Source organism: Rissa tridactyla, chromosome 8, assembly GCF_028500815.1.
Source record: "Rissa tridactyla isolate bRisTri1 chromosome 8, bRisTri1.patW.cur.20221130, whole genome shotgun sequence".
In the NCBI taxonomy this organism is placed as follows: Eukaryota; Metazoa; Chordata; class Aves; order Charadriiformes; family Laridae; genus Rissa; species Rissa tridactyla.
In genome coordinates, this window is record NC_071473.1 from 7133747 (window position 1) to 7160093 (window position 26347).

The 26347-nt window shown below is 45.7% G+C and overlaps 1 protein-coding gene across 5 annotated transcripts; it reads right to left on the minus strand.

Annotated features, from left to right (window-relative positions):
• Window positions 1-1338: 1338 nt before the first annotated feature.
• Window positions 1339-19701, minus strand: ZNF598 (zinc finger protein 598, E3 ubiquitin ligase). 5 transcript variants are annotated; one of them, XR_008467958.1, is made up of 13 exons: window positions 19357-19700; window positions 16151-16263; window positions 14612-14741; window positions 11579-11790; window positions 10803-11020; window positions 9950-10067; window positions 8701-8882; window positions 7369-7441; window positions 5967-6730; window positions 4837-4972; window positions 3956-4100; window positions 2105-3654; window positions 1339-1714 (listed from the first exon to the last, which is right to left on the minus strand). XR_008467958.1 is itself a non-coding variant. In XM_054211112.1 (13 exons), exons 1-13 carry the CDS (start codon window positions 19543-19545, stop codon window positions 2290-2292), a joined length of 2610 nt encoding a protein of 869 aa, XP_054067087.1. In that variant the 5' UTR covers window positions 19546-19701; the 3' UTR covers window positions 1339-2289. The 5 variants fall into 5 exon arrangements, 4 of the variants coding, with proteins under 4 accessions (XP_054067087.1, XP_054067088.1, XP_054067085.1 ...); XM_054211112.1 differs by having other exon boundaries at window positions 1339-2375; window positions 3411-3654; window positions 19357-19701; XM_054211113.1 differs by having other exon boundaries at window positions 1339-2828; window positions 3411-3654; window positions 19357-19701.
• Between the last annotated feature and the right edge of the window lie 6646 nt (window positions 19702-26347).

Genomic DNA, 26347 nt, shown 5'->3' on the forward strand with positions numbered 1-26347 from the left:
CTCCCCCCATGCTGTCCTTGCAAGCTGTTTAATATCTCCTCTGTTCTCCTAGAGATCGCAGAAGCCCAGCAGCTCGCTGGAGCTTGCGGAGGGCAGGAGCCTGCTGCTCTCAGGCTAGCGTGCCGAACGCTTCTGCGTAGCGTCAGCACTGAATTTGGGTGTAAAGAACAGAATTCAAACAACCCTGGACCTTTCCTGGAGATGTATTCTGCCAAATCACCTGGCTCCGGGAGGTTCTCTGGCGACAATAGATATTTCTCAGCACTGAAGTTAACCACATCATGGGTTTCGCATATTTATTTTAAGCATGTTAAAAGATTTGAAAGAATTGGGATTTTTTTTTTTCTTCCAACATTTTAAGCTATTCCTAGCAAAGCTGAAGTTTTGCTTAACTGATACTTAGTAAAAACATCTCCCCAGTTACGCGCTTCTGTATCTCACGCAGCTTGAGCGGAGCCCTCCCGCTCAGTCACCTCTACGAGCAGTTGGGATCTCACTGGCTGTTCTGCATGGATGCTGTAGGACGAGTTTCCCATCAGTTCATGCTACAGCAGCAAGTGACAACTGTGGCATTTCTTTGCTACTTCTGTCAACCAGCAATTGCCTCCAGGGGTAACTCGCACCCTTCTCTCTCCCCGCAACCAGCCCCCCAAAGGGCAGATGGCTGGCTCTTGGTTCCGCCTGCTGCGGAATGTCACTGATGTTGTGAATGCTGATGTCACTTAAACAAAACTAAGCTAACTGTGGTCATTGTCTACTCATTATTAAATGACATTATTACATTTTGTGGGATCAGTATTTCTCCTGATACAGGCTACTGTACATAGTTGCAGAGTTTCTTTCGGCCACCTTTGTGTTCCCCGAGGGATGGGTCTAGTTCCACTCCGGTTTATTCCTGGTACTTTTCTAGGAAGCACGTGGAGGCCGCGCGTGTCAGAAGACCCTCTCCCACGACCAGTGAGGCTCGAAACCAGCCTTCACTCTATCAACTTGAAACCCAAGTTCAGCTGCCTGTATTTTGTTGCAATATGCATTTAAACCTCAGATTCTTTAAGAGTTTTAATATCAAACCAATACCAAACTTAAGTTTTTTTTGCAGATACCTCTGTATAAGCAGACCGCTTCAAAGAGTTGCAGTTGTCACTAATCATCTTACGTGCATTGTAGTATAAAGTGGACTGTGTATGGAAATAAGTTAAAAATGTTTACAACTTTTGTATATATTATATATATAAAAATATCTTTTGAGAGAACAATCTGTGACTATGTATTTTCGGTGTCTGTGTACCAGCTGCAACTTATTTTCAATAAAGAGTTAAAAAATGAATAGAAGCGGCCTGGAAAAAATTTGGTAATACTTTATTTAATCAGGTGAGCACAAGGGACAAAGAAACTGCATCATCAGGCCAGAGAGATCGATCGCCTCGAGGAAACTTACAGCAGCACCCGCCCGGTGGGAACTACATATCTGCTAACACAGAAGAAATTAACTGAAAATCATGGGAAGACGTAAGATGCTCCTGCAGAGAATATGCATTTCATTGCCCCCGAACTTTACAAACCGAAGGAAGAGCCAGGGAAAAGAGCTGGCAGCGTAGATCAGTTGCTGACTGGAAGTATTGGGGGCAGCTGGCATCAAACCAAAGCGCTGCTGCCGTGGGTCGTATCACGGCGGTGTCACGGGCAACTACACCCCGCTCTGCTCCGGAGGAACCTGACTCGAAGCAGGAACACGGAAGCGTTACTACTTGTCACGTACTCATGCATTTTACAAACAGCCATGCAGCCAAATAATCCTCCCCATCCCCATTTTTTTCAGGGCGTGCAGCCTGGCCCCTGTGCTGAACACAACACGTTCAGGTATTCAAAAAACCCCAGTCTTAATTATTTGGAAAAAGAAATCAAAAAGCACTTTGCAGCCTGACAGCAAGCGAAAATAAGAAGTGTAAGGCAAGGAAAACTTTCTGTAGCCAGCACTAGCTCTTCAGCACTACTCTGAGCTCAATTTCATAGAAATGATGCTTATATAAAAGCAGTGTTTTTGTCACTAAAAATTACATAAATTAATTTCAACTTTATTCCCACACGTTAAAAATAACTAAACCTGGTCTGCCAGGATGGGAGAGAATCAGACACTGAATTCCAGCCATGAAAGTGCACTGCAGGGAGGACTCTTGTCACTCCGTCCCGTCACAGCTGCTGCTGGAGGAGTCGCTTCAAACCGAGGAACAGATTCCCCTCTTGCGTCCGAGAGGTGGAATTTAGAGATGCCGAGCAACGTAAGCAAAGCTACTTCAGACCGGTATCACCAAGGGAGGGACAGGATGTCAACGCTCCGTACAGTCTGAACAAATCATCCTTGTTAGCGCAGACCACTGTAAACAGATAAATGCACTTCAAGGCACTGCAGATAAACACGGTCAATGATCAGCAGCATTTAATGTCCCAAGATGATGCTGTCTGGAGCTACCACCATTAATACATCCAAGAAATTAGAAACATGGCAGTCATTAAATAAAATTACTGTGAAGTGTGCTTTACAGAAAGTAAAGCCTTACTGTTATTATTCTACATGCAGTGCTACAAAATAAGTTTCTTTAAAGAGCACGTTACATAAAAGGTCAGAGGCAACTTCAAATCTCACGTTCAACTCATCGCACAGATCAGTCCAATTCTTCAAGTAGTAGAATTAATTCCGTTTTCAGACAGGAATTTTCTTTGCTGTGTGAGCAGCCCAACGTTTACAGACACGCAGCTGTAACGGTCTTACTCACCAGTGAGTAGCATCTTTTCCTGTTCTGCACCTTTGTACCCCTGACTACTGTGATCTTCGTGGTCACAGAAATAGCACAAAAAAAAATTAAAATAATCAGAATATTATAAGGGAAGCCATTTGTGCTTCCTTTCATTTCAGTGATTCTTAATCTTCCCCCACCCCCCAAAAAAAGAAAGAACGAACCCAAAGCAGATGCTTATTCCCCTATTGTGTCCCCGTCAGTTTTCAGATCAGAAAGTATTTTCTCAGCTATTGCATGTTACAGGAGAAAGGTGGCCCCCTGCCTGCCCACCCTGCCACTTCAGCCTAATTCTACTCAGGCATTTCGGAAGCTCAGACTTTGGATGTTAATTAGCTATGGCGCAGTCCAGTGATCCCTTTGCACAGTATTTATGAACAGCACGGAGAGGGCTCTCTAACGGTTACCCGACTACTCAACTGGCACCGGCTCTCAGCCACACTACACTGCCAAACCTCATTCCAAAAAGTGCATATTCATAGACAGACTCTTTTATTGGTCTTCAGGAAAGCTAACTGATGATTCTGCTGATTGCTTGTAAGGAAGGGAACTCCTCATCCTCAATATGCAAAGCTTTATGGGTGACAACGTCCTGCTGAGTCAGTACTTGCTTACACGTTGGGCAGATATAGCAGTCGAGATCAGAGTTGGAGTCCGTCTGCCAAACGTTCTTTTTGTTCTTTTTGGATTTGTTTGAGCTTTGTTTTTCTTTGATTCTGAAATCGTTGTGAGCAGAAAGCAGTTCTTGTTGCTTAACTGTGTCCGGCAACAACACCAACAACTCGTTAAAAATTTTCTTGAAGTTATCTCCAAGCAGTTCTCGGCAACTTTTGTAATACTGTGCAGCAGAAATCAGACCCTTCAGTGAAAAGAGAATTGGAATAATTAGAAACAAATAAATAAATATATATTTAAGAAAATCCCACTGGGATTCACTTTCTCCCAGGCCACATCATCCTCACTGCTTTCACTCCATCCTCACGGCTTTTTTGCTACCTTAGCACTAGGGAAGAGCTACAGTGGGGCTCACAGGAGGGGAAAAAAAAAAAATATATATATAATCTCTATCTAGTCCACTCACTGACAGCAAAGAGTGAGAGATCACTACATGAACCGAACATAGAAAGGTTTCGGGAATCCGAAGGTTCTTGCCCACTCACCTGTCTGAATTGCCCAGAATGAGTTTTAAATTTATTGAACTTGGACTCATCGCTTTGAAGATATTCTTTAATGGATTGTATTAGCTGAATGTTCCTTTGCTGAAAGTTTTCAGGAATCAAGTATGATCCGTGAGAGGATTTTGGCCTGCATTTGAAAAGATCAAAAGTGACTCCGACATTGCTTCGTGGCATACAAAGATGCTGTGGGATATATATATTATATGGCTACTTTCTTCTATAGGATGCACTCCCTTTCCCCACCCAACTACACATGCAATTACGATAAGCAGCAAACAGGTATGTTGACAGGAGGATGAAACGCGTCCTGTGGGATTCCCGCTTTACCTAGGCAGAATATTTAAAATGCAAGTTTAACATAGTCTTGACGAGCTGTTTTGTAAGCTAGGTTCACTAAAAAGACGTGAGCAACAAAGACTGCACCATGAGTAAAGCTGAACAGATTAATACAGATGCCTGTATTAAAACTTACACAAATTTTCCCCTCCCTTTTTTCTCATAAACTCATCTCTCTCGACCCGAAGGGCCCCAGCCAGAGGCCAGCTACTGGAAAGATCAGAGCAACGAAAGCATTTGGAGGTCACCAAGGAAAACATGCTTCCGCACCTTGCTTCTGGGACTCAGACAGAATCAATGGAAGGGTTAAGAAATATGCCGAAGCTGCAGATTTCCAAATAAATCTAGAAGAGACAGCAGCCCGCAACGGCCACGGGACCCCCCAACAGTGGGGAAGTGGCTGGCCTCTGCGGCAGCACCTGCTTAAAATAATCCCCTAGGAGTATTTCATGCATTGTTTAATGCCCGTGTGACATAACTGAGATGTAATGCGTACAGTAACTCCAACTCAAACGACTTTTACTTACTCTTTCAAAGATGTAGTGACAGGTTCAGAGATATTGGTGGATGGAATAACAGCAAAACCTGGAGGGGGTTTACTAACAGGCACCGACAGTCCCGGAGGCGGAGGAGGACTCTTTAATAGCACCGCAGTGTTAAAGCCTAAACGAAAGCAGGGAAGGGGCAGGAAGTCAGAGCACATATCTGTGGCACCCACATACCACTGTCCAAAATTAACACCAGCGGTGTGACGTACTCTCCAGATGCACTAAGAAGTAAGAGTCAGCAGTGCGGACATCACTATACTGGAAAAAACCTAAAAATTAGAGAGGTGGAAATCTGTTGCCTGAACACTCGGGTCAAGAAACGCTTCATAGTGGCTGACGTTACTCTACAGAGAAAGCCCTTTAACTATTAATTTACTTTTTCAATAGAAAATAATTAAAAAAACCCCCCAACACTCCAACTCACAACGAAAAACACTTTTACGTTATTAAGGTGAACAGAAGTCACTCCAGAACTCACAACAGCACCAGGCATCGTATTTCTAGCACACTCCACCCAGCTGTATCTGCAGAGCAGCACAGAACAAAATAGCTAGGCAAGAATCTCCTGACGCGATGCTACTTTCATTAAAACCACTGTAAGTCACGTTTGTTGCCATGTTACTCCAGTTTTACAAGATTATGGCACCGCTAAAAGCAAGGGCATTAAATCTCTGCAAACACAGAACAAAAGGGACCCATCAAGCCAACTGACAAGTACCAGCAGGCACAGGTCACAGCTAAAGAGAGACTCCCTTTGCCCGCGGGGGCTCCCAAACTAGACCTTAACGCACAAAAGCGGATACGTGTCAGCCATGACTCAGAAAAGCAGCGACAGGTAAAGACCAGCTGCTCGTCTGTGAGCCACCCCCAGAGAGCAGACACCTGCAGCCGCACAGAGCAGAGGTCCCCCAACATTTCCACCACTTCAACCGTGATTTACAGAGGACATTCGAGCCTATCTGTGTCCCCCAGACTGTCTTTTTAAACGTCAAAGGCTAACCTAGCACGTGGTGGCAGAACTGCTACTCCCATGAGAGCCAGAAGGAGCAGTTTCTACATCTCATCCAAGCTACCTCCAAGCAAAGCTGGCCGTGCCCTGCAGTGCTCACCTGGTGGCGGGGGCATTCTAGCTGATCCTGAGCTCCCAAGAGCTGGGAAGTCTTCCTGAGGTAAAGGGCATTTGTTAGTCACTGTGGGCTTTTTAAGGCCAGGGGGCTCTTTGGGTGTACTACAGATCGCTAATGATTTTTCCGAATGACCATTCACGACAGTTGTGGATCTGTCAGGGGCGTGAAGAGCAGAGGATGCGTTTGATGTCCGCTCTGCTTCTGGCAGCTTTTCAGTAGATGACCTGGGAAACGATGTCTCCTGTAAGAGGTGTGGGGACGACGGCCTCTGCTTCTCAACACCCATCTTCTTTTTCTTGCTCACTTTTGTAAAAGTTTGTGAGGTAGAAGCTGCCAGCAAGGACGAGACATCAAACATTGTTGGTGTGTTTCTGATCTCCTGGGTTGTCAAGCCACTACCGCCATCTTCATCGTCTGACTGAGAGAGTTTATTGCTCTTCTTACTTCCTTTAGTGCTATTCAAGGAGGATGGTTTTTTGGCTATCTGGTTTACACAGGGGTTGCTAATGGCTTTGACCACATTTTTACTGGAACCGTTGTTCCATGCAGATGTGATGTTAGTTACTGTTTTATTGTTAGGCCTCATTTTGGACACTAGAGCTGGAAAATCCTCTTCTTGGAAAGCTGTTTTCTTTGCAGTCGCTGTATATGTCAAAGACATCCCAGAAGAGATGGTGGGCGCTGCAGAGGACGACAAGCTTGGGAAATCTTCTTCTTTAAGCTTAACCGCTGCGAGCTGGGCAGAGCTGCGAGAAAGGAAAAGCACAGCCCGTTACACCGGCGCTGCAGAGGCAGCACAACTCCGACAGGCAGAACGAGCTGCATACCTGTCTGCACTCTTCCTCAAACCATCGCTTAGGGTGGCACAACTGACCCAACTGTTAACAGGATGCAAATGCACTCAGGCTTGTAAACTGTGTCTGGAATGGGTCTCCTCAAAGAAGGCACACGAGCCTTGCTGTGTTGTCTCTACTGTCTTAGTACACCTCACTTTGACCAGCAAGCTGTACACACACATTCTGGCTGCCAGAGCCTGCAAGGACATTATTCTAATCATCACCAATTTCAGGAGATGATGAATTTTAAAACTCACAGTATACAGCTCCTTCAAGGTAAGCTATCAAGTTACAAATAGCTAAAATGGAGGACATCGAGGACTTCCCTGAAATTACACCACCAAAAGATCAAGCCGTGAACTGAAGCAACAACTAAAGCCGTTCATGCAGGTGACGAGCACAGAAACAGCTTGAGGAACAAGGGGGCCAGGGCAGGGAGGAAGCATTTGTAGTTTAAGTGATCTGTAAAACTATTTTCTCCAGAAATGCAGAACATAACTAAGTTTCTAAAGGTGCTTTCTCATTGCTGCAGCCTTGCACAAACTTACCCTTGTAGAGGTCCCACTGCTGAACCAATTGCTGGAAAGTCATCTTGGCTTAAAGCACCATTAGCAGCTGCTTCTTTTGGAGTATGGACAAAGAGAGCAAAGAAATGTTTTCAACTAAAATCCATTCATTTCAGAGTGGAAGCTATCAATGAACACGACAGCAGCATTAACAAGTCCTATTTTCAGCAGATGATGATGTCATTAACAGTGACACTCCAAAAGGACAATTTAAAACATGCATCACCCTTTCCTTCAATTAACTGCGTTCATCATTATGTCATCGCGTGCTGGCTGTAGCATACAGGAAATTCACACCACTTAACATGAGCAAAACATTAAGCACTTTGTGAGGGAACCCTCTAGAGACCGAGATGCCTTTGCCCCCAGCTGTCTGCTCCATGCTTCTACCAGAGGTTAGCGCTCAACTGCCTGCACAGCGTCAGGATGCTTTTCAGAGCCTCAGTGCTCTGACTGACGTATGCTGCTGCTTCACTTGGAAAGCTGCTCCTCCGAGCCGCCCATCACACCTCTGCTGCACGGATGCCCAAGCTGCTCAGCAATTAGCTCCTGGGCAGTCATTTTACATTGAAACATAACTCATTCCCTGTTTAGAGTTGCCTTAAAATCCAAATCCAGTGCTGCGGACCGCAGCATTTCAGGGACAGATTGGTAACAGCTTTGGCATGCGTGCAGCAAAAGCTGGGCAGGCAGCTGGGGGAGATAACCTTGCCCATCATCCCCAACTGAGCCGTACCCATTAACCAGAGCTCTCAGCAGCTCTCAGTTCATAATGAAAGCATATAATCTTTAAGTGGGAAACCTGTTGTAGGAGCAATAAATCAGTGGAAAATGGATTTGAAGCAACACTAATATCAAAACACCACTGCATCATATTTATTTGCCCCGAAGTGGACACGGTTCAAAACAATTAAAGGTTTGCTTTCACCCAGTATTGCCTTTACTGGGAATACTTTTGTTCCCCAAAAAGGGGAAAAGCAGCTCACGCATCACAATAAATCAGTTCTTGCATGCTAGAGTAGGAAATGGCACATTCTTAGATTATATTGATTTGGATGGAACATCACATACTGTTGTATGTTAACTGCATTTGATATTTCTACCCGGCTGCATTTCAAGTATAACCTGCTGCAGGAGCCTCAGCCCACTCAGACACGTTTTAGTGCAAATCCGTGTTGCTGGATTACGATTCTGCATAGCTCTATCCACATCCACCAGCCTTTGAGAGCAACGCACGGCCATCCCCACTTTTGCCGGGCTCATCTCCAGACCCACCATGTCTCCCTGCAGCTGCAGAACGTGTTCAACACTAACCTGTAACATCATTTGAAGACCTGGGCACACGTTTGGAGCTGAGCACTTCAGAATCCCTCAAGTCCTCCTTTTTACCTCTACTGCTGCTGTCATCTTTGTCTTCTACCCGTTTTTTCTCTTCTTGCCGTTTAGCTGCTACAGACGCCCTGACTGCTGCCGCAACATCTCTGTCTTCTTCCTCCCTATAGGACAAGGCAGACTTTCTTGGTCAAACAGTAAGGATTACCGAGCAGCTTTGCCTCACTCCAGCTCCCACCTCTCCAGTGTCAGCTCCGATGACTGTCCCTGATCTTGTGCTGCCACCTGCTGAGAAGGCTAAAGCAAACCCACCACTCCAATACACCCTGGCGCCGGCTGGTGAGACAGGCAGCATTCACCCCCTGGATTTGCAAGTTCTACAGGTGGTAATAACAATCCAAGGCAGAAGAAACCAGGATGAACTGGGAGAGACAGTACCAAGGATGCATGGCGACACCTGTCTCTCCCATTCATTTTCAAACATATGAAATCATACTTTTAGGCCACAGTAATTCTTTGAAACATGGTTTGTCATGAACTCTCAACACATGCACGATCCACATGCGACACCAACATATAAGTGTTTAGAGATGGACTTTTTCCCCCCCGTGATATCACCAGTAATGAACCAGCTGACCGTCCGGCGAAAAAAAGAAGAAAAATAGATGTGCAGTATGTACAAAGCGCTCAGGTCTTGTGTGGATGAAGAGACATATAAATGCAAAGTTTCATTTCAATACTTAACCCTCTTCTTTTTCCAAAGCACTCAGTCTGGCCACACAGAGATCTGTTAGTTCAATGAAAAGCATGGTCCTTAGAATAGGAACTTCACGGTTACCCAGACCAAAGAGTCCATTAAACCTTCAAAGACTTGGCACTTACTTCAGAAAATCCTACTCAGAAAAGTTAGCATAAAAACAGTTGCTGATATTAATTTAGGATTCTGAGTTTACTTAACTCACAAGTTGAAGATTACATTGTTTGCTTCCTGCGTCAAGTCCAGAGAGCTGAAACTTCACATAAAATAATTTCACTTTGATCAAGCATGGAGTCAGCACCCAGGCTTAGACTGAAAGCTGGTTTTACTCTCAACCAAGGATTCACTATGGAAGCTTCCAAATTTTGTACTGACTTCCTTCCTTCCTACTGATCCACTGAAACATTGGTAATTGGCAAGTAAAAACCAACACTAAGCAGCAGTAAAAAATCCACAAAATGTTGTGCTACTCACCTCTTATATCTCCAGCTGCCTCTTCTGTTTTGCTGACTCCCTCGGCCACCCAATCTGCCTGACCTCCCTTGCCTGTTATACCTGTCAACTTCTTCATAGTCCTCTCCACCTATAACACCTAAACAGGAGGGATGGTTGATTACTCTCAAAGTTATTTCTCTAATCTGGGCATCACATTATACCTGAAAAAAGCAAAAATATACCAGTACAAACAAAACTGCCTTGATTTCTCCCTGATGATTAAGCAGTCTATGTAACCTTGCTACATTAAAATCCATTTTACAGTACATGGATTTGATGTATTGTAACCCGTGAGTTTTGAGTAATTTTGTATTTATGCAGAGAGATTTCTACATACAGTTCCACACAGAAGAAAAGTTCCTCTGTATGTTCATCTCTGCACTCCTACGTGGACATGCTACTGTGGTCTCATGCTCCACGCTCATCTCTACTTTGTACTAACTGTAATATAAGTCATTTGCATAAGTACAAATCGGAGAAGAAAGTCAGCAGTTTTCCTAAAATTATGTACCATCATTAAATCCATACATGGGGGAAAAGATTGTAAAACAACTTAAATAGGAAGAGACCTCTGGATGTCATCTGTTTTATCTCCTCACTCAAACAAGGCCAGCTCTGAAACTATATTAGGTTGCCCAGGGCCCTGTTTGGTCAAATTCTGGTTATCTTCATGGACAAACTACAACCTCTCAGGGTCCTGTTCCAGGGCTTGTCCGCTCTCTTCATAAAGAATTTCTTCCTGGATAGGAAACGTCCACCAGATGTTCTCAAAACCCTCAAAGCAGTAAGAATGAATATGTTTCGGTCCACGTCAGCCCCCAACCACACTTACCCTCGTTCCTCCTCTGGTGCCTAGGAGCATAGTTAAACTGAAGGTCTATCTGTCGGTTCTGCCTGGCCTCTGCCCTGTTCTTGCTGTGGAAGGCCGTTTTGTGTGCTTTATAGTCTATTTCTGTGCGGAAAGCATGGGTAAACTGTTCTGTGCTGCACCGACCCTCTTCGCAAAGGAAGTGCTTTTCGCGGAAGTGTTCACGAAGGTATTCATAATCACTGGAAAGAGAAAAGAGGCTAAGCCGCGACCTTTCCAACAGATCTTACTAATGGTACAGGGCTACTTTTAGAAGATGAAGTGAAGACAAGCCTAGGCAGTTGGTTCTTTCTTTATCCCCAGACAAGCTTTCCAGCTGAAACCACTTGTGTACAGTCAACGTAGCCCTTAATGCATGATCCCAGATGTTAAAAGAAGCCTATTGCCTGATACTCGTCACATCCAGCTGTACATAAGACATGTATTTTACAAAAGCAACTTTACTTCTATCTGCTTTGCACATGAACTTTGGAGTCTTAGTCAAACACACTAGACATCTGCTGTCATGCTGCAAAAATGTAATTTTTAACATTTAACATTAATGAAGACTTTAAAATACAAACTAGTCAGAAAGTGATTATTGTGGCTGTTGGTTTGAGGAACAAAAGAGGCTGCAGCCAACCTGCTCACATCCTTGCCCTCTGTCTTCAAGCACTACTTTCCCCAAAATTCAAAGCAGATTCAAACAATTGTTCTTAAAATTAAAGGTACGGAAACAGAAATAAACTGCTTTCACAAACCTGTAGTATTCCTGAGCACCGTCAGAGTCACAGAAATGACAAAAATAATGATCTCGTCTTAGGTGTTTCAGTAACTCATCATTATCCAAATAACGCTCGTCACAAAATTTACACAGGGGATGCCCACGATGGGAGGTGTCATCTGGATCTCCATGGATTCGATGACGGGCGAGGTCCTTACGAGAATACCATTTCCGTTCATAAGTAAAAATCTGAAGAGAAAAAATAAGAAGTGTATTACTTCTTGTGAACAGAGAACGAAATGGAGTAAGATGGGTTGCGCACAACTTGTTCGTTTGTAGGAGTGGAAGACTTGCTTCAGAAAGATGCAATTTTATAACCGACACCTAGTATTTTCAGTGAATAGGAAACAAAATTCAGGTGATAGGTCCAAATTAATTTTAACTTGCATTTCACTCAGTCTGAACACTGAAAACAGATCTAATTCACCTTTTTCCCTTTCACATTTTTTTTTTGTGTATTAACATAATGCAACAAACTTTAAATTACAATCTGTGGTAGGGAAAAAAAATCCTAAATATGTATTTATGAACATATAGTTTTTGCCTACTCGAACTGAAAAAGCCCATAAACCAGAAGTGAGCCATTTTACTTTCCTCGGATAGCAACTACCCCAAGATAGCTACACACAAGGGATACAGTTCAGAGAACAAATTCTGCATTGTAAGACAATCTTCTGTCCCTACTAATACGCGAGCTACTTCGGTAGGAAGAGTTCTGAAGATGCCAAAAAGATACACAGCCTCGAGAACAGAACATCCTTTATTTCTCGCCTAGACAAGGAGTGTTAACTCCTTCTGGGAACAGGTTCATTTGGCTCAGCTAGGGTTCTGCAAGTTTAAGAACTTCTTTTCAGTAGGCACTAGTAACACGGAACCTTTTCCTGTGCAAAAAAAGTCTCTGCAGTGTTCTGAAATTAAAAGCCAAGAAATTCTACTACTGTTTGTGAGTTCTCCAGGAGGGACAGTGACAAACAAGCTCCTGCAGTGGTGGCTACTTAAGCTGACCGTGGAAACACCTCTTTACCAGAACTCAAAGGAAACAGCAACCAAAAGAAGTGGTCTCGCCCTCCCCTGACTGCTTCCCTTGAATTCGCTCTGGCGATTGCACGAGCACAGGCGGAAAAAGAAAAAAAAAAAAAAAGCATTAGTGTTCACTCAGGCCAAGGTGACGACTTCTGGATCCTGTCCCTATCGGCAGTAAACTACAGTTCAGTTGGCATAAACCAACTGGCACCACAGGATAAATGCATTTCTCTGATTTGATACTTAACTGGTTTCAGAGAAAACAAACACACATACAAACCCATGTGTAACGAGTTCTAAAAACATGCATTTGTGCACTAAATTCCCTCCTACAACAATAAGGAATGCTGACAGCTATCAGACACAGAGGTTAGCAGCCCTAGAATTCATTTAACAGTAACTGCTGATTTTGTTTGATGTGTAATTCAGAAATACAAAACCCACTCTAGCTCCAGGGAAAGGTGGAATTCTGACTTTCAGACTGTGAAAAAGCATCACCTGACTGACACAACACCAGCCCTTCTAAGTGAAATTTGGGTGGGATTAAAAAAAAAAAACAACAAAAGATGATGGTGGTGAAGGTAGTTTTAAACGCTCAATACACATCGCCTTTTCAGACCTAGACAACTCAGCTTTCCAGTAACCGTTTTATCTTTAGTGGGTTGTAAAATACATTTTAAAACAGCCCCGGTCACGTTCTACATGTGTACATCAAACACAGCAGCCTCAACTGCAGGCAACAGTGAGTTTCGTTTTCCAATCGAGTCAACAACCCACAGGAAATTTGCTCTGAACAAATATTATGGTTTCAGCTGGGACAAAGCTGACTTACTTTCTTACTAGCAGCTGGTACAGTGCTATGCTTTGGATTTGGGATGAAAATCGTGTGGGTAAAACACTGATGTTTTGGGTTGGTGCTAAGCAATCAAGGCTTTTTCTGCTCCTCATATCGCCCTGACAGTGAGAAGGCTGGAGGACACAAGAAGTTGGGAGGAGGCACGGCCAGGACAGCTGACCCCAAATGACCAAAGAAATATTCCACGTTATATGATGTCACGCTCAGTATATAAAGCTGGAGGAAGAAGGAGGAAGGCAGAGACATTCGAAGTTATGGCGTTTGTCTTCCCAAGCACATGTTACACATGATGAAGCCCTGCTTTCCTGGAGATGGCTGAACACTTGCCTGTCGATGGGAAGCAGTGAATGAATTCCTTGTTTTGCTTTGCTTGTGTGTGTGGCTTTTGCTCTACCCATTCAATCGTCTTCATCTCAACTCACAAATTTTTCCTCACTTTTACTCTTCTGATTCTCTCCCATGTCCAAACCTGGGGGGTGGGTGGGGTGTGAACCAGCAGCTGCTTGATTCTAGTTGCTGGCTGGGGTTAAGCCATGACAACAAATAAACAAGGTAATGAAATATAATTATATTTCATTAAACCAGGAAGATGGATTCTCATCCCGTACAAGTTCCAACTGTAAATGCTATGCTGACTCTGATCTGAGAAATAAATCCATCACTCCATGATACATTCTGCTTTGTGAACTGGAACCAAATTATTTTCTTAAGTTACAGTTTTAGCTCATAAAGTCATTACGAGTATAAGTCTTAATAGACTTCGGGTCTCTACCGTTACAGGTGTAACAAAGTCTGCCTACAACTCAGGATTAACTTCCTATCAGACAGTTAGGGTTTGGTATTACACACGTTGTGGCAGAGGAGCTAACATCTGAAGGTTATTAATATGGTCATGCTTAATTTAAAGTATAATCCACTAAGAACCTTCAGGCCTCCTTCATTAATCAGTTTACAGAAGAAGAAAGACAAAGCAACTGGCCTCACTGCTGGCAGAAAGAGGAAACTTAAAAAAACCCAAACACATCAGTGCTGTTCAGCCACCCCCTTCTTCCCACCTCCCCAGGTACTCTTGCAGGTCATATTAAGAAGCACCCCTCCTTCCCACACACTGAAGCAGAGAACTAAGCTCACCTTTAAGTGTTTAACACAGAGCTTGCAACAGAAGAGTTCATGCTGCTTCCTCATGTGCTGTTCCAGATCTGCAAAGGTATTGAATGGCTTCGCATCTGGACACAAAGAGCACTCATGCTGCAGCAGCTTCCTAAGGGAAAAGAAAGATTTCCTAAAAATTATCCGATTCCCTCTCAGCAACCCAATACCTTTATCGAAAAACAAATGTTCCGTCACTGGCAGAAGGCTGCATTTTTATAGCTCCCCCAGCAATTTGTAATGAGGTTAGCCTCCTGTTTATTCCAAGAATACTTTGTCATCTGTCACGAACAGAACAGAACCAAATTACACAGACGCTTCAACTGTAAGACAAGAGCTGAACAACCACAGTGTAAGTAATACACTGCCACTATAAAATTTTGAGTGGACTGTAACATGTCCGTGCAACAAATCCCCTTCTTATTGAAGATTCAGCTGATATGCGCAACACTCGCATGCAATTTAATTACATTTTCTACTGTCAGAAACTGAAGAATGTGGTGAGGGAGATAAAAAATTGTAATAGAAAAGTAGGGAGGGAAGAATAAAACAAACAACCCTCCCCACAATGATTCCCAACAAGAGCTGAGGACAGAGCACTGGTCTCAGTGGGAGACCCCGCTCCCTCGCACTTGATTGCTGCCCGCGGAACTGTAATCTCAGCAACTCTCCAGAAATCGTATCATCAAAAGCAATTCCCAGAGCTGGTGTATAATTAATCAGAACATGCTTCCAACTGATTCTGCTCACTGAACCCACTGCCCAATTCCTTAAATATGAAGTCATACAAAACCAGAAATGTATCAGCAGAGCTACATTCTCAGCCCAAATCAGGTTGGACACAATTTGCAGTTCTCTAAGAAAGAGGTACCATTGCCTGCATGGTTTCATCTTTTTTCGCTCTCCTTTCCTTTTAACTGCTTTTAATTATCTTAAAGCCTCTCAATTAAGCACGTTATGAAAAATATTTTTAGAACATTATGCTGATGCCACGTTTTTTACTCTGCATTGGTTTTTTACTTCACCCTTTTCCTCTCCCATTTAGAATCAAGATCTTTGTGGGCAGACAAGGTTGCTCTTCTTTTCATACAATGTTTGGTACAATTGGTTTTGATTAGTCCTTATGCAGGAGGGCAATAAATACAATTATAATAGTAATTCAGTCTTTACCAATTTCCAGAGCAGCTATGCAATGGATGAAAAGCCTTTCAGCAAGTTTGCTGTTGATAAAGAAGCAAAAAGCAACTTTTATTGGCAGAGCAACGCTTCTGTATTATGCATCGGTGAATCTCACACTCCTGCCTTGAGGAGCTGCTCCCTTTGCCGACCGTGGTACTAAGCATCCACGCCAACCGCGCTGCTCCAGGCTCTCATGCTACCAAAGCCACCTGCATTGCACGGTGACTAACGTACACAGCATGGCAGCCACTCTATTCCCACAGAACAAAACCACGCTGTTGTACTAAAGCATGCATTTCCTGCCACGTAACACAGATAAGAATATGCTGGATATGTGCCCACCTGTACAGTGCATAAACCTCTCCATCCATAAAATAAATGTCATATTTCTTCTCATGCTGCAACTGGTTAAGTGCTATCGTCGAGAAAGACGTAAGCTTCCGTCCGAAGACAACCTGCAGGCAACACAACACAAGAATCAGCAAGAGCACACTGAGGCCACACAGCCTTTGGGATTCCAGCTGAACTCCTCAGCACAAACTTTGTCTGCCAGGGAACTCGCCATAGCCTGAAGCTTGGACAACACTTGCCGAGCTCTTTGTTCAGTCCCAGCTGCTCATCACCACCCCCAGTTACTGCCCCCACAACTGTCAGCAAAGCCACTGGGACTGCTCCTTATCAACTTCCAGCAGGTGAGCCAGCTTAGACAAAGGTGGACTGGACTAGCCTGGTCTTTGGATTTTGAACTAGATTAGGAAGCTTTTATGGTATGTTTTGCTACCACAGCTGTGCTATGAGTAAATATCTTCAACCCTCTCTGTAGCAAATGCCTGTCAAGAGCCCTGCTCTCAGCTCCCTCCTGTCTCCTGGTAGATCACACAGAAACTTAGTCTGTAAGTGGAAAGTGACATTACTCAGAGTCTGACTGGGAAACCACTGTTTCTTCTTTCCTTAACTACCAGGAAAGCAAGAAATAAAATACTACATCACTTCCCAAATTATATGTACCACATATCCCTTCTAAGGGAACCTGCTTCCTCACCGTTGCTCCCCCTGACCTCCAAGCAGCCTGGGTCTCACACAGCAGCCATTTACGATATTACATCCTTCTTCAGAAGCCACCTACCACCGGTCTGCTCTGGCACACACTCCCAGTTTGGGAAGTGCTGGGGTAGCAGCGACATTTATGAAACAGCCAGAGCTACCTGCACCAGCTCAGAAAGGCTGAGACACAAACACAATAATCACCTGTTCATCTAGAAATACTTACAACCTTAATAAAACCGTTCAATTATATAATACACATGAAGTATAGTCTTGTTAAATCACTCCTCTTCCCTTATTGGGGTGAAATACCATGGAATAAGTCTTTTGTGTCTGGTACTGTGGGTTTTTTTTTTAAAGCTTTCTTTACAGTGGGGCTACTGTTAAACAAAACAAAAAATATAGACAACTTGCTGAAATACCAAGCTTAAAATAAAGAGAATACAAGTTTAAGTTTGTTGGATCAATGACAACTATGTCCAATTTCAATTATTTTAAAAAAGTTTGTTTTGGTGAAATTGTAATGACATTTCATTTCAGCCTAAAGTGAGTTTTAGAAGAGAGGAATGGACTGCTGAAAAGCAGATTTTATCACAGGAGTCCATCACAGTTTCCTACAGCAATTCCAAGAACAATCTCACACGTATATATAAGAAGTACACTGACAGATCCACCAAGCCTGAACCAAGTATATGTCAGGGTTAGTTTACAGGTCAACAGGTAATCTTTCCTTAACTTCACTGCAGCAATTATGCATCACTGAAAGCACATATTACCATAACAAGTATATCCTGCTTTCTCCTCCGTCATGTCCTGTGATGCCACTCATCTTTATAGTTATATTTCCTTGTACATTCTGCTGTGACGCGTACCAGTTCGGTCTACGCTACTCTGTACAACACCATCTGAGATTTGGTAGTGTTGTGCTTGTCTCCGCTAATTCCACGCACAGCATGCAAATTAAGAGACCCAGTTTTAGGTCCTACATATATGTTCAGTTCATTCAACAGCAGTTTTGATGTGATTTATGCACCTCAGTATCTTTTTTTTCTTTCCTTGGGGCATCTGGGTGAAGAAGCAGAACAGTATTATAGTGGCACTTAAAGACAAGGTGGGGAAAAAAAGTACAGCCATTAAAAATGACCTCTCAGTCAATTATAATAAAAGGATCATTTTAAATGGTTAATAAAGGAGGAAGAAAGATGGCTGAATGAACCAAAGTTCAGGCCACAAAATATACCAATATTACAATATTAAAAAGCCTGTGAGATTAACAGTCCATTGGTGACCCTAAAACAAGCAGGTTTATGGACAAAGAGCAACATCACAGCTTGGTTCTTCCTAAGACAGGAGAAACGGAGCAGCATTTCCTCAGAGGATGATCAGAGATAAAATTACTTTCACAGAGTCTTTTTCTGTACACGGAAGCTACTCATGTGCCAGTAAGCGCAGTCTAAAAACCACATCGACCTTCCCAGCCTCCAGAAAGTATGAGGATCCTCAGCACACAGCCTAAGATCTTCAATTCCTCCAACCATCTGAACAACTTCAAAAGCAGCCAAAGCAAACAGTTTAGTTGGGGCGGGGGGCTCTCCTTTCACCAAGGGGAGAGCCCCCTCCCCCTGATATATTTGTTTTATTTCATTTCCTAAACCATCTCAGAGCATTTCTTTCAGTGCCAGTACCAATTCTTTCCTTCTTAAAGGGTTTGGTTTTGCCTGCATCACTTCTGCAAAAAACAAATTCACGTATGAGGACTCGTTTTTATAAACATCCTCGAACAACTTTTCTTCATGCAGCTCACCACTGCAGCGAATCCTCAGCTGCCTCCGCGCAGCCCAGCCACAGCATCAGAGCGACTTCCCCTGAACTCCACAACGGGGCCCGGCACCACACCAGCAGGCCGTGTGGAAAACAGAAATCTATCAGAAAAATTAAAACTGAGAGGAAATTACTTTTTAAGTATATGCCCAAGAGATGGCTCACGCCAAAAGGAACTGGGGGCAAAGGCAGCATGGTGTGCTGTAACCTAAGGCATGAGCAAGCCCTGAAAGAATACAAAATATGTCCTCCCCCAAGCGTAAAACCAAGCCAGGAATTCGGCAGGAAGACAGAGTCATCTGAGATCATGCAATACCAACTCTGAAAAGCAAGCCCTGCTGGTTCAAAAACTCAAAAAAAATATTCCCTTTAAACTCCATTTTCTTCATATTTTGTTTCCAACACCCCTCCCGTCTCCTCTGAGCAGCACTCGCCCCACCGGGAGCGAGACAGACGGCAGATAAACCCGGAGAGCCGCCGGCTGGGGGACGTCTCCCCGCCCCGGCTCCACTCAGCAGATTCCACGAGTCGCTCCGTGCCCGGCTCCTGCCCCGGCCCGGCCCGAGGCCTCCCCCCGCCCAACGCCCAGCTCCCCGCGGCAGCCGGCCCGAGCCCCAGCCCCAGCCCCGCGGGGCGCTGACAGACCCCGGCAGCGGACGCGGGGGCGCCGGTCCCGGCCTCACCTGGCCCAGCTCCTCCCGGCACACCGCGCAGTACCGCACGCCGCACAGCGCCCGCATCCGCACCGAGCACCGGTAGCAGATGGGGTGGTCGCAGCGGCCCAGGGCCACCACATCCAGCTCCCCGCAGCACAGCACGCACGACCCGTCCGCGGGCCCCGCCGCCGCCGCGCCGGAGGCCGAGGCGGCCATGGCGGCGCCGACCCGCCGCGGCCTAGGCCCCGCACCGCCTAGCAACAGCCCACACCATAGAGAGGCGGCCTAGAGCGCCGCCCGCACCGGCCTGCGACTCTCCGCCCGGCTCTTCACCATAGAGACCCGTCCTCGCAGATCCCCAACAAAGCCACCATCGAGTCTCCCGCCTAGAGCGGCGCCTCACGCCCCGAAGTACCTCCCACCACCGCCAGGGCGCCACGCCCCCCCCGACGTCACCCCGCGTCCTCCAGCGCCCGACCATAGAGACATAACCCAGAGCGTCCCCCTGCCGCGCTAGCCCGGCTTCGGCTGGCCTCTGACCATAGAGAAGGGCTGCCCGGAGCGTCTACGCGGCGTAGCCCCTCTAGGCGCCTCTCGCTGGTGTCCCCTCAGGTGGAGGCGGCCCGCGGGAACCATTTGGTGGCCCCTTGCCCTGTAGCTACTGAGCAGGCCTCGGGAGAGTCTGGGCAGTGCCGGGCGGCTGCGGCCTGCGCTGTTGCACCTCGGGACCTGTCCCTGTGGATCTGGAGACCCTGGCTGTGGGCAGACTGGGGACCCCAGGCCCCTGGCTGTGGGGAGGCTAGGGAGCCCGAACCCCTGTCCCGGTGCCCCTGGCCGTGGGGAGGCTGGGAACACCAGGCCCTTGCCCCGGCACCCCGTCCATGGGGAGACTGGGGACTCCAGGCCCCTGCCCCAGCGTCCCTGGCCATGGGGAGACCAGGGACCCCAGGCCCCTGGCCTGGCGCCCCTGGCTGTGGGGAGACTGGGGACTCCAGGCCCCTGCCCCAGCGTTCCGGGTGCTGCCCTCCGCCTCCGCAGCCACCGGGTGGGCGGCTGTGTGGCAGCACAGCACTGGCTTTCCCCTGGACAAGGCATTTTGGCCACTACGTGTGCAGTAGTGGTGTCCCACAGACGTGGCAGTGTGGTGGTGACCTGCCAAGCAGCGGAGGAGACAGGATTGTGATTTCTGTGGGATTTTTCCAGGGCAAACACCTACCCTGGTGGTGCAAACAGCACCAGAATGTATACATCGGGGGCAGCTCTGCCTCTTGATGTGATTTTATAACACAGGTGTCCTGCGGCCTGTGTAAACTAGGTGTGATTGGGAAAAAAAAAGTGTTAAAAAGTGTACACTGTGTAAAACAGGATATTGCATCCATGAGGACAGTACCACAAATGGGCTCTGTTGGTGTCAGTATGTTAAGAGCACAGTGTGTTAAAGAAATCTTTGTGTATGTGCTGCAGGGTGTGATTCATGTATTCAGCGTGTGAGCATGTGACAGCTGTCCGGGGTTGCAGAGTGAGTTAAGGTGAACTCGAGTTAATCATTGATATGCCTGGTTGGTTGGTAAAGAAATGTATGTTCCCGCACTTGCTTTGAGGGCTGATTGCATATTTTAAAGGTCTGTGCTGCTGAGGCTCAGAGGTAAGAATTGCAGCTCCTCAAACAGAAGAGGGTGCTCCAGGAGCACGGAGAGTAGTGTTGACGGGCTCAGCAGCCATGTTCCTCTGGAAGTAAATTAAAAAAGCATAAAAGCTTGTTTGGGGGCAGCACTGAGGAAGAGAAAGAAGCAGTTTTTCAAACTTTAGGATCTCCCACCTTTTTTTCTCCCAGATTACCACTAAATGACCAACGTGGGGTCACTTCCCTTTCCATGTGTGAAAAATCAGAGCTGATCCCTGTAAAACACGGACACTCTGCTTCCAGATCCACCCAAAAAGCCTCAAGAAACCCCAAGATCTTGGCATGAGGCGCTCGTTCTGCCACATCATCGTATGTGTCACCCGATGAGCAGCACGTCACTCTGCTCGGCAAACATTCCTGGAGTCCTGTCCCCTGAGTCAAGGGCTGCCATCTGTCCCAGAAATGACAAAATGGCCCGATTATTCACGGGCCTCTCTCGTCACCCGCAGAGCTGGTATTAGAGGGTGATGGAAGAATGATTCCAGGGCACACCGTGCCTCGATGAAGCAGGTCAATGCTGGGGTTACTCACTGGCACAATATGATAACCCTTAAAGACAAAACATCTCCAATTAAACTAAATTTTCTAGGAAAGGAAACGGAGGCAAACCACGCTAAATTACACATTGAAATGTACCGTAAATTCCTAGGATCTACTTGTGTGCATCATGGCTAGCTGGAAAACTGGACAAGCAGCATCCTTATCGTTCAGCTCTGCTTTCTTTTCACGGAATTTCCTGTCATTTGACTCGAAAGGTGCTTCTTGAAAGATATTAGTGGTTTAGCTTAAATAAGTGAGTTTTAATTAGAATAAATTATTTGGGGCTATAATATGGTGTGATTTATGCTGTTTGCCTAGCATTACTTGGCATGATTTGCTGAAGCCTTTAGGCCGCAAGAATTTTCTTAGTAACTTTCCTAGCAGCTGGTACAGTGCTGCATTTAGTGGTTTAGTATGAGGAAAATGTCGGTAACACACTGAAGTTTTGGTAGTGTTTTCCCTAAGTCTGGGACTTCTCAGCTCCCCACGTTCTGCCAGCGAGTGCACAAGAAGTATAAACTAGAAGATAAGGAGGGGACAACCCTCAGCAGAGACTGCGAATCATCCAGATATGAGCAGTCACTGGCCGGCCTGCCTGGACACAGAAGAAGAATCCAAGAAGGTGTGAGAAGACCCCAGACCAAAAATCACCATTAGACTAAAAGACGCATGAAGAGCGTGTGAGGGGCGGGTGTAGAGATCACAAGGGTATCGTTGCCCGGGGATTTCTTTGTACAACATCAGCCCGGGCTGACCCTGCTGTTGAATCTTTCACTTAAATTACTTATTTTTATAAAATCTGATGCCTGAGACTCTGCTGCGGGAAACCTAGGGTTGAGCCTGAAAGAGGGAGCACACCCAAGAGTAAATATATATGTGTGTGTGTGTGTGAGGAGTGGAAAGGGGCACCCATGGGCTCCCCGGGGTCACCCGCTGGGAAGGGACCCTGGTCCGAGCAGTGACAGATTGGGGTGGTGTGTGCGACTCCTTGGGTGGGAGGTGAATGCTCGGGCAGCGACTTCTCCTTCCACATTTTCTTTGAGACATAAATGATCATTTTAGGACAAAGGAGTATATAAAACATAGTGAGTTCGTTAAAATGTGTCATGATGTTATCTAGTCCAACACCAGCATCATTTAACAACATCTGTGCCATAAAATCAATTAAGTTTTAGGTTTGATAAGTATTTTGGAAAACAGCGAAATTAAGTATTTCAACGTTTTGCATCATTGCCTACAACAGGTAATATTTACTTTCTCCTAAAGAGACCCATTTATCACACTTCAAAGTAGAGTAGATAATACATGTCTTTCTGATAATCAACATTAAAGTGTGTTTGGGTGGGGCTGTATTAAATAATTAGGAATAACTAAGGATGTTGGCTGTAATTACTTCAGGAAATGTTCCCCCACCCGATCCCCCCCGAATTAATGATACTGTTGAAAATGTTTTTGTGTCAAAACTGCATCACACAATTTTGGAGAGCAATTAGCATGAAATGAGATGGAAGCTGCTGACAGTAATGTACTGTCTTAAGTGTCACTCGTCTGTGAAATTACGCCAGTACCCCAGCGCTATGGCCGAGCATAGGATAATAAATATACCTGCATAATTAGGCTTAAAAGTGACATTACTCATCACAAGGGACATGGTGACAAAGCAACTGGGCAGAACTGGAGTTTGTACTTTCCATGTTTCAGTTGTGTGGGTCGGAGCGGGTCGGTGGCACCGCTGCCCGCGGGTCCCAGAGCGCCGAGGACCTGATCCTGCAAAGCGTGTTCCTGCCAGCGTGTTTTCCCCAGCGGCAGCACGGGCGATATTCCCGGGGAAAGGAAGCACTGGCTCTTTTCCAGGGTGCTGCAGGCAGGCAGCGTTGCTGGCGACGCGTCAGCTGGGGCATTTTCTGCGTCTTGGATAATATTTACTGTAGTCGGCGTCTGAAGGGGGAACCGCTGAGGGTTTTGGGTCCCTTTGTGGTGCAGCTAAACTCCCGTCGGCAGCGAAAGCTCACACCAGTCAGATTTCTCACAGATTTAAACTAGACCCAGGAAGTTTATTTGGAATAAAGAACACGTAAGCTTATAAATCCTTCCAGTGCAGGCTGGGAGGCCACATCCAGCCCTGTCCTCTACCTGCAACCATACGATGCCCCAAACCAACCCAGTCCCCCAGGTCCTGGCCTGCTGCCGAGGCAGAGGTTGGGTTTCCGTAACTCCTGCCTCTTGCTCGCCCTCCGTGGCACGCCAGGTAGCGGGTCTGAACAGTCCTGCAAACTCCTCTGCCTAAAACACGCCTTTTCCAGTGGTGTGCCAGGTTTTACACGGGTGTAAAATGCCAAAAAACCCCCTCTGTGCCATTTTGATGTCATCACGAGACTTGATGCCTGCACCTTCAGGAAGCCGAACAAAGAATTGCTAAAAAGCCAATATTCCAACTATTCAGCAACGCCTGTTTCCAACTCATCGCTCTGAAAAACCATCCTGCCGGTATAAGTGAGTCATGGGCTTAGATTCATTTATTTCGTGGTGCAAAGAGGTTTTTATAATACTCTTTCAATGGATTGAATCATTCTCTGCTGATGACTTAAGGATGCTGTTTTATTTCTCTAGTGATTGCAAATGGAAGCTGGATCTTAGCACTAAGTGTGACCCCAAAACATAAAGAAATATAATCATATATAATTAACTAGGCTCCAGCATGTGTTGTAAATATCTTCGTTGGTACTTAGTTCTGGGCGTTGGCAGACAGGAAATTTTTTCTTCCCAAGCTAAAGGGTTAATATTGATGGTCGGGATAGTTAATTTCCATGTTTGCTCGCTAAATATCACATAATAACACCAGAAGAAAACGGCACTTTTCAAGTCATTTAATCAGCAATAAATATACTTTGGAATAATTGATAACCCTGCAGATGAGCACCACAAATCCATTTTACTCAGAAGAGCAACAGATCAAATATTTATAGTTCAGCACTAAAACATTGTCAAAGTGTAGAGCTAAAGGTTATGCCTTAGATTAATTTCATATTCACAGCTTGACGCGGATGCAGCTCATTTGCAGCCAAGATACTTTGTGCGTAATAGCAAAATTTGCTTTCATTTGACAAAGTTTCTGTTAAAAGCGATCATTTTCTCAGGGCTCCTTACTTAATATTTATTAAAATAAGTCTCAGACACTCTTAATAGCTGTGGCTTCATACCTTTGAGGGCAGGTTTATACTTACAGCCTTGACCATCCGTAGTCTTTAGAGGCCAGAGTTCATTAGTCTAAGGCTGAAAATAGCATTTTAGGTTGCTATAAGCATTGTTTGTCCCAGAGACGCTGCCTTCCTCCGTGGCCTCCCTTCCTCTGCTGCGCTGTGCACCATCAAACCCGCCTGCGGCGTTTCAGGCCGCCCAGGGGTTGGGGTTTGCACCCCAGGTTTTGCATCGAATACACTTGACCGGCCCCTCCGTGGGACTGGAAGGAAAGTGGTCTGTTATTTTCCTGCCTTTAAGAAATATTCCAGTCTGCGATTACGAATCACATTAATTGTTCGCCTTTTTTTTGTAACCGAGAGCATGTTTTTCTATTTACAAGTTCAGTTGCAGAGAGGCGTACGCATCCTGCAGTTCTTTGGCTTACCAACAGGCACGATGCGCTTTGCACAGCGCACAACTCCAGACTTGATGAGAGAATTTTCCTCCAAGATCTTTATTTGTGGGAAAAAAAAAAAAAAAAAGGTAATTTGGTGCTACAAGCTTTTCTGAAAAGCAGCGATTCCTCAAAGAGGGGGAGGATGAACAGGGAGGGGCAGGATCCTTAAAGGCTAAAGAGAGACGCACGCTGGGAAGCAGAGTGGTATTTTAAGGCATTCATAAACAGCAGTCAAGTGATAGAGTTTTCTTTAGCAACGGCTTGTTGGAGGATGAGAGCAGGGTAAGTGCAGCTAACAGAAAGTATAGCACCTAGACGGGAATTCAAAGGAACAGTGCGGGGAAAGAAACGGCGTTAGGCTTCCAGGGTGCAGCGCCGATGTGCAGATTCCCAGAACAGGATGAGGACCTCGAGAGAGCTCGGTTTTCAAATAACATTACGGGAGCTCACGTCAATGGACAGAAGCGAAGCAGCTCGGCAGTGAGAGCTCCCTCGCTGCTCCTGCCCCAGTTTTCGTCCGGGGGAGGAGAGCTCGTGCTGGGGGACGTCAGAGGGGACGGGGCAGCCGACGCGGGGCACGGCGTGATGCTCTGGGCAGGGTGGGAGCCTCCGTGGAGCCAGGCTGGGATCAAGCCTTAACCACGCTTAATCCAACCCAGCCCGGCGTCAGACTTGTCAAACACAAGGTGATGAGGGTGTGCTTTTCAAACGGCAAGATACAGTTTCATCCCCATTTCTGTATTCAGCAATACTAAGGCTGAAGAGATCAGATAGCAAATAACCGATAACTTCGGGAGTGCAGCTCAGAGCTCCTGACTCCCCGTTCGGTGCCCTGCAAACCCAACCACTCTGCTTTCAATAATTTGATTTTTTTTTGTGTCTGCTGCTAGATTTTTTCGGGGGTGTCAATCCCCCACCTGCAGAGACTGCACAAACAGCAGTAAGAATTGCATGCGGTCAGTGTGGGAAATTGGCCTTCTTGTCGTAGCGTCGTGCCTTCTCGCAACACAGTTGTAGCATATTTAATTCTGGCTGTAGCGCTGGTCCAGAAATAGGACCGCTAATGCGCCTCCTGTTTGCTATCTCGGAGGGTTTTACAAATCTAGCTCTTAATCTGGCAAAGCGTTCATGCCAAGCAAAACATACTCTACCTGTGC

Coding starts and splice junctions, on each gene's coding strand:
- ZNF598 (XM_054211109.1), bottom strand. CDS start 19,545: ATGGCCGCCTCGGCCTCCGGCGCGGCGGCGGCGGGGCCCGCGGACGGG. Junction 7,442..8,700: donor GTCTTCAAATGATGTTACAG/GTTAGTGTTGAA, acceptor ATACTCCAAAAG/AAGCAGCTGCTAATGGTGCT. Junction 6,731..7,368: donor GCAGTGGGACCTCTACAAGG/GTAAGTTTGTGC, acceptor CCTTTCTCGCAG/CTCTGCCCAGCTCGCAGCGG.